This window comes from Corythoichthys intestinalis, chromosome 9 (genome assembly GCF_030265065.1).
Source record: "Corythoichthys intestinalis isolate RoL2023-P3 chromosome 9, ASM3026506v1, whole genome shotgun sequence".
NCBI classification, from domain to species: domain Eukaryota; kingdom Metazoa; phylum Chordata; class Actinopteri; order Syngnathiformes; family Syngnathidae; genus Corythoichthys; species Corythoichthys intestinalis.
Genome location: NC_080403.1, coordinates 44989717 through 45002515, shown reverse-complemented (window position 1 = coordinate 45002515; position 12799 = coordinate 44989717). Strand labels below are relative to the sequence as shown.

Below are 12799 nucleotides of genomic sequence, written 5' to 3'. Positions count from 1 at the left end.
ACAGCACTGTGTAAAGTGAATGAGTTTGTGGGCCAAATTATAGATGCAGCGAATTATTCTGACCGGCCGGTGGCAGCAATGCCCCGCAAATGGTCAACTGATTTCCCAGCCAGCGAGCACAGTTCATACTGTATTATCGGTCCTATTAATAATGTTATTGGATTTATTGGGATGACGTCATAATTCCTATTATCAAACCGATAATTATCGCACCAATAATTATCGTGCACCAGTAACGGAAAGGATTCAAATGGATTGTTGAAGGTTCTATACGGAAACCTGTGTCCGCTTCGCTGAATGTAAACGAATGTGGCGCTTTGGTCTCATACAAGAAATATATTTAACAAACTTTTCCAGCGTTATTTCATTGTGTAAATGCATTTATAATGATCAAAAAAATATATAGACTATTTAAATATTGAGAAAACGTTTTTTTCTGGCAACTCGAGGAGATTAAAATAAATGTCAAATCCACTAGCCGCCTATTAGAACAGACACGCAAATATAAAAATATAAATGTTTACTGAGTATCCATCTTACAGTCTTGTTTAACTGGGAGAATTTGTTGCAAAAGACTGGCTTTAATTTGTTATCATTATGCATATATGCACCGGCATCGTCACAGATGTGATCACACAAAACGCAACTGTGCATCGCATCCCCGCATTTCCCCCTTCTCCTGAGTCCCCACAAATAAAACATAAAATTTCGGGGGGTTTTTTCGGGCTTGTGCCTACAAAAGAAAAATAAAATTTCGGGGTTTTTTGGGCTCGGGCAAGCAAATCAAGTTAATTGATCGGGCTCGAGCTGCATCGGGCTTTAATACCCGCGGCCCGGTCGCGTCAGGCTGGATTTTTTTAGGCCCGATCTAACTTCTAGCGTCATGTAATGTTAGCATACTATACACCTGTTCAGCCTGTTGTTCTGTATTGTATTTTAAATTGCCTTTCAAGATGGCATGTCTTTTCTTGGTGCTGGATTCTATCAAATAAATTTCCTCCCAAAAATGCGACTTATACTCCGGTGCGACTTATATATGCTTTTTTCCTTTTCAGTGCGCAATTTTTGGCTGGTGCGACTTATACTCAGGTGCGACGTACAGTATAGTCCGAAAATTACGGTATTTGCACCCTTCGTGATTTTGCAAGTTCATCCACTTAGAAAATAGGTAGAGGTCTGAAATTTCAATCATTGATGCATTTCCACTTATAGAGACATAATCTAAAATAAAAACTCCGGAACTCACGTTGTATGATTTTTTTAAAGCAATTTATTTATAATTTGCTGCGGTTCGTAAGTACTTGTACCCCTGAGAATCAGCCGTTTGAGTTCATAATTGTCACCTGTGCACACCACAGTCAGTCATAATCCAACTGCTACCATGGGCAAGACCGGAGAACTTTCGAAAGACACCAGAGAAAAAAAATAGTTTAGCTTCGCAAAGCTGAAAAAGGCCATGGGATAATTGGAAAGCAGCTTGGTGAGAATAAATCAACAGTTGTAGCAATTGTTAGAAAATGCAAACGGCTAAACATGACTGATATCTACCTCGAACTGGGGCTCCATGTAAAATCCCTCTTCGTGGGGCATCATTCATGATGAGAAAAGTGAGGGCTCAGCCTAGAACTACACGGCAGCAGCTGGTTAATGACCTGAAGAGAGCTGGATGCACAGTTTCAAAGGCTACTGTCAGTAGAACACTACGGTGCAATAGTTTGAAATGATGCATTGCTCAGAAGGTCCCCCTGTTGAAGCCAGTACATGTGAAGGCCCACCAGTTTTTGCCAGTGACCATTTGAATGATGCAGAGGGGTCATGGGAAAAAAGTCATGTGGTCATAGTAGAACTTTTTGGTGCAAACTTTACTCGTTGTGGAGGAAAAAGAAGGATGAGTACAATCCCAAGAACACCATCCCCACTGTGAAGTATGGGGGTGGAAACCTCATGCTTTGGGGCTGCTTTTCAGCAAAGGGGATAGGACAACTGTACCGTATAAAGCAGAGGATGAATGGTGAAATGTATCGTCAGATTTTGAGCCACAACCTCCTTCCCTCATTCAGACACTTGAAAATGAGCTGTAGCTGGTTCGTACAACATGACATTGATCCAAAGCACACAGCCTAGCTGACCAAGGAGTGGCTGCGTTAAAAGCATATCAAGGTTCTGGAGTGGCCAAGCCAGTCTCCAGACCTCAATACAATCGAAAATCTTTGGATGGAGCTGAAACTTAATGTTTCTCAACAATAGCCCCGAAATCTGACAGATCTAGAGAAGATTTGTGTGGAGGAATAGGCCAGAATCCCTGTTTCCAAATGTGAAAACCTGGTGAAGAGCTACAGAAAGCGTCTGACCTCTGTAACTGTAAACAAACGCTATTGCACTAAATACAGTATTAGGACTTATTTTCTCAGGGGTACAAATACTTATGGACCCCAATAGATTTCAAATAAATTATTGAAAAATCATACAATGTGAGTACCGGATTTTTTTTTTTTTTGCAGGCATGAAAATCTCTCACCTTTCGGCGAAATTCGCCGTTTTGAAGTCAAAAAGGGCGACCTACGTGAATTGCGTAGATCCGAGGAGAAATTCTTTTTGGGAGGGGGGGGGGGGGGTCGGGAGGTTTTATTTAATTATTATTATTATCATCATGTGATTAACTTAGTACGTAAACTGAGCACTTAAGAACACAGTCAGCAAATCCTTCTAGATGCTTCGCTGACGAGAACCAATCATCGGCCCAAGCTGCGTTCCATTATTCCAAACGCGCGCACTCCTTACGCGTGTACATGGAGTGCTCGGAGAGCCTTCGGTTGCATTGCAAAGCAGCGAAAACAAAAAGCAGGCCTTATCCACATCGGGGTAGACCAGAGCGCAGCATACACACTTGCCTGTATTTGCCAGCAGATTGAATTTGGTGAGTAATGGTTTCAATCGTTTTCACGTTTTGCGATATAAAAAAGTTACCGCCATTCGTTGCAGCTTGCGTTGAACACTGCCAGAGCTAGCCAAATCTCCCATGAAAAAAAATAGCTCCCGTTAAATTGGCATCAAGCTTGTGTATTTAGCGGTAATATAAACGAAGAAACACACTGTTGAGTCAAATTAAGCGGCATTCTCTCGGATGGAGGGGGCGCCTCACATCGCTCCCGTCGTCCGCCGGAGACGCGTTATTTTCGGCTTGGATTTGAGCTGACGGCCGGTGTCGGCACAACAGCGGCCTGACGAGTGGTGGGAATGAGTCCTGCTTCTTAAAGCTTTTCAGAAATACAGGGATCCCTCGTTTTTCGCGGTTAATGGGGACCAGAACCCGCCGCATTAAGTGAAAACCGCGAAGTAGCGCGCCCCCCCTCCCCCCCATTTTTTTGTGCGTGTTCAATGCATTTATTCAGATTTTACATTGGAAAAAAGATACATATATATAAGACATGTTTTTTCACTTTTTTCACCAAAGTATCATTTATAAATGGTTTTCAAGCACTTCAAAATGTAAGAATTATGATAAGTTTTAAACATGTTACTGCCCCACCAAATTATTTTTAAACAAGAATAAAATAGTTAGAAAATGCTTGGCTTTATTAAAAGCTTCATAGTGAGTCTACTCAAACCCTCTCAGGCTTTGGTAAACGCTGATTGGCACATGTGCAAAGTTTTTCTTTTTATATATATATTTTTTGTTTGAAGCAACTTATTTGATTGAATAATAAAGACACAAATGTCCTAGCCAAAATGTGGCCCAAACGCAAAACATTACTTAAATGGAAAAATTTGTTTCAATCAAGAAAAATAGTTTTCAAATGCTTTTTTTGTCTCAAATTTATTATTGCAATCAAAAACTTTTTTTTTTTTTTTTATTGAAGCTACTTTTTGGGATTAAAAGTATACACTGTATTTTGATTGAAGCAACTTTGTTTTTGATAGAAGTAACTTTGTTTTTTGATTGAATAATAAAAACACAAATTTAACTCCATCGTTACTGAGTGAGAAAGAAATTAAGAAAGCTTTAAAACTAAAAGCCACCGGGGAGTCTGTTTGTTTTTTTAAATATTTATATTTCATTACATAGACATGCGTCGTAGGGAAGGGAGATTGAGGGATAAAAAAAGGAGTTAGATGAGGCTGCTAAAGGCAGTGGATACCTCATCAGCTGGGTGAATAGCAGACTTGGTAAGAACAAGTTTGCAAGGATAGTCGGGTATTAAATCCAATTATAAACACAATTACAATGTTATTTTTCTATAAGATTTTTATGTTATTGCCTTATTAATCATTAGGTGCTAGAGTTGTTAAGTATGGATAATAATGAAATAATAGTTTTAAGAAAACGGTGCTGTTGGTGGCTCAGTGACCATCTGATGTGGTTTGTTCTCAGATGAACAAGTTGAGGAAGGAAGTTTTGATGCAGAGGTTGAAGGAAGAAAAGAGGCAGACTGACTGAGTCACGGCCAGAAAGTGTTGATGACAGTTTTGATTTCTATTCACTGTTGCCCCCTCCCAATTAAAGTATGTCACAGTCGCAGCCAATTATTATCTAAAGCTGGTTAAAATTTAAGTTATGTTGTTTTAAGGTGTATTAAATACTTGTTCATGTGCCCCTTTTGATCTACGAGCACCCACCCCTCCACCGGTCTCTGCATGGCCCTGCTGAAACACAGTGTGGGTCGACAGAGCTCAATATTTTGTTGGGGTGTACAATACAGTGTACTGGAACATATTTCCTCCACACCCTTCTCACCTTTTTAACCCCTGACCCATTTTAATGCCTGTTTTTATTTTTTAGATTATTTCTATAAGCAGAAATGCATCTATGATTGAAATTTCAGCTCTCTACCTATTTTCTAACAGGGTGAACTTGCAAAATCACAAGGGATGCAAATACTGCAAATGTTTGTACGCGGATCCCCATTTAACAAACGTTTGAAATGTAATTGTCCTATTCTGAACACAGCCTTATTACTACTTTGTGGGAGTGTGCAACCACAAGATCTGACAAAAAAAATGTCCACGCATAACAATTGATGATGTTTCCATTGGTTCTTGCAGAGAGATTCCATTCTGGGAGTTCACTTTTCGAAGCAAATCCTTTCTGTACAAACAGGTACGTACAATTATGTTTCGCAAGGAAATTACCTGCCATTTTTGTTAATACAGTGATTCCTCGCTATATCGCGCTTTAAACTTCGCGCCCTTTGTCCATTGCTGATTTTTTCCAATTAAAAGCAAAAAACAGTATTTTATCTAAAAATGTTAAGATATATGCAAGTATACATGTACAAATCATTGTTTACTTTTACATACATCTCATTTATATCATAACTGCTGCATTAGCAGTGCTTAAAAAACATTATTAAAATTTACAGTGGGACAAATAAGTATTTAGTCAACCACTAATTGTGCAAGTTCCCCCACTTGAAAATATTAGAGAGGCCTGTAATTGTCAACATGGGTAAACCTCAACCATAAGAGACAGAATGTGGAAAAAAAACAGAAAATCACATTGTTTGGTTTTTTTAATGATTTATTTGCAAATCACCGTGGAAAATAAGTATTTGGTCAATACCAAAAGTTCATCTCAATACTTTGTTATGTACCTTTTGTTGGCAATAACGGAGGCCAAACGTTTTCTGTAACTCTTCACAAGCTTTTCACACAGTGTTGCTGGTATTTTGGCCCATTCCTCCATGCAGATCTCCTCTAGAGCAATGATGTTTTGGGGCTGTCGTTGGGCAACACGGACTTTCAACTCCCTCGGCAGATTTTCTATGGGGTTGAGACCTGGAGACTTGCTAGGCCACTCCAGGACCTTGAAATGCTTCTTACGAAGCCACTCTTTTTTTGCCCTAGCTGTGTGTGTGGGATCATTGTCATGCTGAAAGACCCAACCACGTCTCATCTTCATTGCCCTTGCTGATGGAAGGAGATTTTCACTCAAAATCTCTCGATACATGGCCCCATTCATTCTTTCCTTTACACAGATCAGTCGTCCTGGTCCCTTTGCAGAAAAACAGCCATGTTTCCACCCCCATGCTTCACAGTGGGTATGGTGCAATTCAGTATTCTTTTTCCTCCAAACAACAGAACCTGTGTTTTTACCAAAAAGTTCTATTTTGGTTTCATCTAACCATAACACATTCTCCCAGTCCTCTTTTGAATCATCCAAATGCTCTCTAGCGAAGAGACGGGCCTGGACGTGTACTTTCTTCAGCAGGGGGACACGTCTGGCAGTGCAGGATTTGAGTCCCTGGCGGCGTATTGTGTTACTGATAGTAGCCTTTGTTACTGTAGTCCCACCTCTCTGTAGGTCATTCACTAGGTCTCCCCGTGTGGTTCTGGGATTTTTGCTCACCGTTCTTGTTATCATTTTGATGCCACGGGGTGAGGAGGGAGTTGAAAGTCCGTGTTGCCCAACGACAGCCCCAAAACATCACTGCTCTAGAGGAGATCTGCATGGAGGAATGGGCCAAAATACCAGCAACAGTGTGTGAAAAGCTTGTGAAGAGTTACAGAAAACGTTTGGCTTCCGTTATTGCCAACAAAGGGTACATAACAAAGTATTGAGATGAACTTTTGGTATAGACCAAATACTTATTTTACACCATGATTTTCAAATGAATTATTTTAAAATCAAACAATGTGATTTTCTGTTTTTTTTTTTTTCCACAATTTGTCTCTCATGGTTGAGGTCTACCCATGTTGACAATTACAGGCCTCTCTAATATTTTCAAGTGGGAGAACTTGCACAATTAGTGGTTGACTAAATACTTATTTGCCCCACTGTACATGTACACACAAGTTTTGTTTTTTTGTCTTTTTTTAAACATGCCTTGTATATATCTTTTACCAATGCTGTTAAAACTGAATAAAAACATTGAACACACCCCAAAAAAAGTTTTTTTTTTAAACTTAAATAAGCCATACTTAGGGGATTTTCACTTTTCGCCAAGGGGTGTTGGTGGTGCCCCATTAACCGCGAAAAACGAGTCATCACTGTATGCCCCTCTGCTGGGTACTAATCTATTATGCCATCAATTAGTCTTATGCTGCCTTCACGTGATCTGGGAAAGATGATCGTTACCACTTGCTAATTGGTAATTACAAGTGCATCTTATTCATGTGCTTTTGACGTTGAAAAAAAACAACAACATAGCAAACGACTTCATTTTGATTTGTTGTGTGGACGCAAAACTTTCTATTCATCTAGGACAACAAGAAGAGAATTTTGTGGGTAACTGAACATTTACATTATTATGCTGGTGTAAAAAAAAGCGTGCAAATTGACGACGGAAGCTTTAAAAACGTACTTTCTTTCCATTCACAACTTCTTGTTCGCACGCCCCTATTTTGAAAAGTGAAATATCTCTTGGGAACTCAAGTATCATAATAAAATCCCAGTTCTCCAGTAGAAAATACTACTTGAACGGGCGTTCACATGCAGTTTTCGACTCGACAAGTGGTATTTACCATAATTACGACACCACATGAAGGCAGCATAACAACCTTTTATTCCAGGTATGGTCACATGATGTCAGCAATTTCTCAAATGTTGCGATGTTAAATTCGGTCACCTCTGTGGAGTTGGCACCCCATCAGAAGCAAATTCATAGAAAAAAATGTGTCATTCATTTGTGCTGAAAAAAAAATTGTGTTTGAGATATTAACAATTTTTTTTTATAGGTCAATCTGAGGTCAACCAGCCCCCCATTTTAATTAAAAACAGCTTAAAATGGTAGCGAATCGTTTGTGCTGTAAAAATTAACTTTTGTCCTGCTATTGTTTTTGAGATAACAAGTTTGAGTGATTACCTCACGCAGCCCCCTACTTACTGCAAAATGAACCCAAATTGGACACCTTTAGCCATTTTTAATCAAAATGTGGGGCTGGTTGACTTCAGATTGACTTATAAAAGAATTCTTAATCTGTCAAAAACGATAGCAGCACAAGCGAAAACAAAAATTCAGCACAAATGAATGACCTGATTTTTTTTTTTTTTAATTGCGTCTGATGGGGGGCATACTTTACAGAGGTAATTCAGGCGCCTGCACAGGATTATATACTGCCCAAAATGGCGGCTCCTAAGCATGATTCAGTTCTTATTAACCCTTTATTGCCAAACGTATCACATTTGACACACCTAAAATTTCATGATTTTGAGACTAATTCAGAATTTTTAACAATTCTTTTGGGAAAAAAATGATGGATGCAAGTCAACACATGCACTGCAGGTTCCATGAGAAAAACACAGGATTTAGCAAGGGTTATAGATATCAGAGCGCTTATTACACAAATTAGTTTTGACTTTTCTTTTTACAAATTAAAAAAAAAAAAAAGGTTTCATTAGGACCTTATTTTTCAAATTTTGGGATTCTCTGATAATTGTTTCATGTTGCAGGTATTGAAGGGTTAAAAGAATGAAATTTTAACCAGAATACTAGGGCTGCAGCTATTGATTATTTTAGTAGTCGATTAATCGATGAACTAGTTAGTTTGAATAACAGTGTAATCGGGTAAGGAACTTGAAAAATTAAAATACCTGAGGTGAGCCACAAACGGTATTTAAAAAATGAATAAATAAGGATCTATTTGTAACAAAAGAAAAACTGGCTAACTTACATAGCAAAAGTCCGCTAGCTTAAATGCTATAAAATGCTAACTTTTTACAATGCTCCTCACAAATGGTTCAGACAAATATTCCCACAAAAAACAGCTAAATATACCTATAAACTAAATTAAGAATACATTAAAAAACATGAGCTCAAACAAAAACTTAGCTTACATTGGTCTGAAGAGGGAGCCGTTGGATTCAGCTATATGAAATGAGGCAGACCAGAGGAGGGTGTATCCACCCTAATCAATAAAACGAAATGCAAACACTTTCAAAATAAACCATTACAACGCCACTTTAATTAAACGAATACTCGAAGCAACAAAATTTAATTTCAAAGTTAATCGAATACTCGAGTTAATCAATTAATCGTGGCAGCACTACAGAATACCTTGTTTTGATTAGTGTTGGTACTTTGAATATATTCTTGGGAGGGTGTTTTTCCATATTGCTCAGAAATTTCATAATTCTTTTCACCTTCAGATTTCCTCTTGTAGGACCAAACTAAAGTCCAATGTTGCAGATTTCCAGTTCATTCCCATAGTATAGATCCGTGAGCACTTATGGAATTCTGCAACCCAAGTGCTGGAATTTGAGCATGTTTCTTATCATGGAGCCATGTTGTTGCTTTAGGTGCGTAGAATGACAGGGGCCTTGGTGGCCGTGGGCCAGGGGAGGATCTCACTTGGCGAGCTGAAAGAAATCCTGGAGGCTCGGGACTCTCTGGCTTATCCACCGAACATAGTCGCTCCGGCCTGTGGCCTCTTCCTCACCAGGGTGGACTACAATCAGTCAGGTGAGTGATTTCAGGTAGATAGAATTACATGGTACCTCTACCCCCCAAACGCTGTACTTAATAACCAGGACCATAGTTCGATGCAGTTTTCATAGGTTACTTTAAGTTCCAATTCTAGTTCTATGGTTGCATTTTGAAAAACAAAGCCAAAAAGCACATCTAATAATACAAGACCTGCTCCCATCAGTCATCTGACAAGCAGTGATTCAATTTGTATCAAGTGTATGGTTGCCAATCGTCCCGTATTATCATGAAACTTGGAAATGTGTCTTATTTATAGAACGAATACTGGTATGGTGCTTCACAAGAAGATAGAGGCCGTAGGTTTGCATTGGACGGTTGGGACACAACACTACCAACTTTTCAGGATGCTCAAATTATCCCCACCAACATTTAAGCAACCTTATTTGCATTATTTAATAGGTTCAGTTTTATATAGGTCATTTAGATTGTCTCACCATATGTTGTAGGGATAGAATAGACTCTACCATTATTAAGTGAATTATTTTCATTATGTTCCGACTTATTCATCCCTTTTCACTTGATGAATGTGCCGTTCCATTGTTCCCCCTCAAATGCACGTTTGATTGGCTGACATGACTCCCCCCGCCACACAAGCACACTCATACAGCACCGACAGATTAATGTCAATATGATGCCTCCTCCACCCCCTTCAAGAGGGGATATTAGTTGTTTTTTCAGACAGTAGCAGCTAGCTACTGTAAGTAATGTAGTAGTCGAATAATCAATGAACTATTTAGTTTGAATAATCGAGTAATTGGATAAGGAACATAAAAAAATTAAAATACCTGAGCTGAGCCTTAAACGGTATAAAAAAAAAATATGAGGATCTCTGTATGTACAACAAAAGTTAGCCAACTTACATAGCAAAAGTTTGCTAGCTTAAATGCTGTAAAATGCTAACTTTTTTTTTTAACAATGCTAAATATACCTATAAATTATAAATGCATTAAAAAAAAAAAAAAAAAAAAAATTAGCCCATCCAAAAACTTAAATTATGTTGGTCATAACAGGGAGCAGATGGATTCAGTCATGTGAAATTAGGTAGACTAGAGGGCCGTGTACCCACCCAAATCAATAAAACTAAATGCAAACGGTTTGAAAACAAACCATTACAACACCACTTTAAATAAACGAATCCTCAAAGCAGTAAAATTTAATTTGAATCTTTGTTTTTGAATACTCTAGTTAATCAATCATTGTAGCAATCAAGTAATGTAAAATGATGTCAATGTTGTGGTGGTGGGGGCAACACCACTAATTTTGCTACTGAAAGTCCGACCTGCATCAGAGTTAGCATACCATTAAACGGTGTCAACTTGCTAATCGGCAAAACTACTGCGGTCAAGCCAGACGTCCCTCATTTGAATCATTGCATTATTTGCATTACGGTAATGCAACGCGGTGGTTTTAGAGTGGACGCTTTCTTAGATAGCTCCCCATTTTTTTAAATAAAAAGACTTGCACTTCAAAATGTTTTAAAACAGGTTTGAATCAAACTTTGTATCACCTGAACCAATACACATGAAAGTTAGTATAATTAAAGATTTTGCATTGATCATTTAGCCTATCAATTAATTAGGTTCATATTGGTGAAAAATGTAGCCCTGACTACCGTTCAATAATCTTTTTGGTTTTATTTATGTCCTGTCCCCAGTAAAAAGTGTACATGCAGGTTACGCTGTTATATCGTCCCTACCAATGTTGAGCCTAAACCTACGGCCTTGGGAAATGCATTCCCCCGTCTCGCTTGCTTTTTTACCAATGAGCTGGCGGAACAATGACAATACGAAATCCCACTCACCTCATTGGTCGAGGTACTGTCGCTTGTCACAATGATAACAGAAGACATCATTAGAGTGTGGGAGATAAGAGGTTTCAGTAAAGCTTGAGTAAAATCCAGGTTCAAAATGATGTTTTCTTGCTCTCTGTGTGCTTTATTTACACTAATTGTATTATATTTTTGTGTTCTGTCAATTTTATTTTTTTATTTCCACAGAGTATTTGGAGGGATCATGTACTGTATTTACTAGGGCTGTCAAATTTATCACGTTAACAGGCGGTAATTAATTTTTTAAATTAATCTCATTAAAATATTTGACGCAGTTAACGCATGCACGGAATGACCCGTTCATGCGTTGCATCAAACAGTTTACAATGACGCCGTTTCAGCACATTGAGAGCGAAAAGGCAGAGATTTGCGAGTGGACACAGGCGTCCATTGGACCGCGCCTTTTATTGGCTTAAGCTTTGGCAGCCACTGCTAACAGTGATGGTTGCCCAACTTCCCATCATGCATTTGGGCCGAAAAAGAGACAATCTTTTTCTTAACATACTGTATACCATTTGCAGCCACCACTGACAGTCATGGTTGCCCAACTTCCCATCATGCATTTGGGCGGAGCAGGAGACGTTCTTTTTCTTAATATAAAATTACTATAACTTGTAGTTCTTAAAAGATAATTTGAGTACAAGTCTTTCTATCCGTGGATCCCTTTAACAGAAAGAATGTTAATGGTAATGCCATCTTGTGGATTTATTGTTACAATAAACAAATACAGTACATATGTACAGTATGTTGTTTTCATGTGTCTTGTCTTTCCATTCCAACAATAATTTACAGAAAAATATGGCATATTTTTGAGGCGGTTTGTTTTTAAGCTGTGATTAACTCGATTAAAATTTTTAATCGTTTGATAGCCCTAGTATTTACCTAATTTAGGTTTGAGTAAAATTATAATTATTGATAAAAAAATCTCACATGAATTAGAGGGTGAAGGTTATTATCGTGCCAGCCGGCTCTACCAATGGTCTTTTTCCACGTGGACCTTGCGTTCATTTAACATTTTCTCCTAAAACGGGGGAAATAGTATAGTATATTCATTTCATTTTTAATGACTAACTCATTTCCATAAAGAATCATTTCATGAAATGCAATTTTAAAATAAATAGATTAAGCTGTAGATGATAAATGGATGGATGGAAGTAATTAAAGGGAACCTCGGACTTAAGACTTGTAGGCTCCAATAAGCCACAATTCTCTTATACTAAATTGTTATTAAAAACCCATAATATTTAGTACGTTTTGACCTACAGAGAGCGCCATGTTTTATGCGCGCAATAGACACGCGGGGTGATGACGTAGTTAGTCAACGCCAACGTCGGTCTTTGAGGGCCCCTATCCAGCCTGTTTTCCATGTCTCCCTCCTCCACCACACCTGACTCAAACAATCAGGATCGTTATCAGGCTCCTGCAGAGCTTACTGATGAGCTGATCATTTGATTCAGGTGTTTTAAAGGAGGGAGACATGGAAAACAAGCTGGATAGGGGCCTTCAAGGACCAGAGTTGGCTACCCCTGCACTAGACGAAAACTACCAG

At 38.5% G+C, this 12799-nt stretch overlaps 1 protein-coding gene across 3 annotated transcripts in view; it reads left to right on the top strand.

Annotated features, from left to right (window-relative positions):
- pusl1 (pseudouridine synthase like 1) overlaps positions 1-12799 on the top strand; it is a 59745-nt gene that overhangs the window by 45337 nt on the left and 1609 nt on the right. For all 3 annotated transcript variants that reach the window (XM_057845916.1, XM_057845915.1, XM_057845914.1), the window contains 2 exons: positions 5044-5098; positions 9236-9398. In XM_057845916.1, the coding sequence (XP_057701899.1) occupies positions 5044-5098; positions 9236-9398 (218 nt within the window). The remainder of the gene's footprint in view (positions 1-5043; positions 5099-9235; positions 9399-12799) is intronic.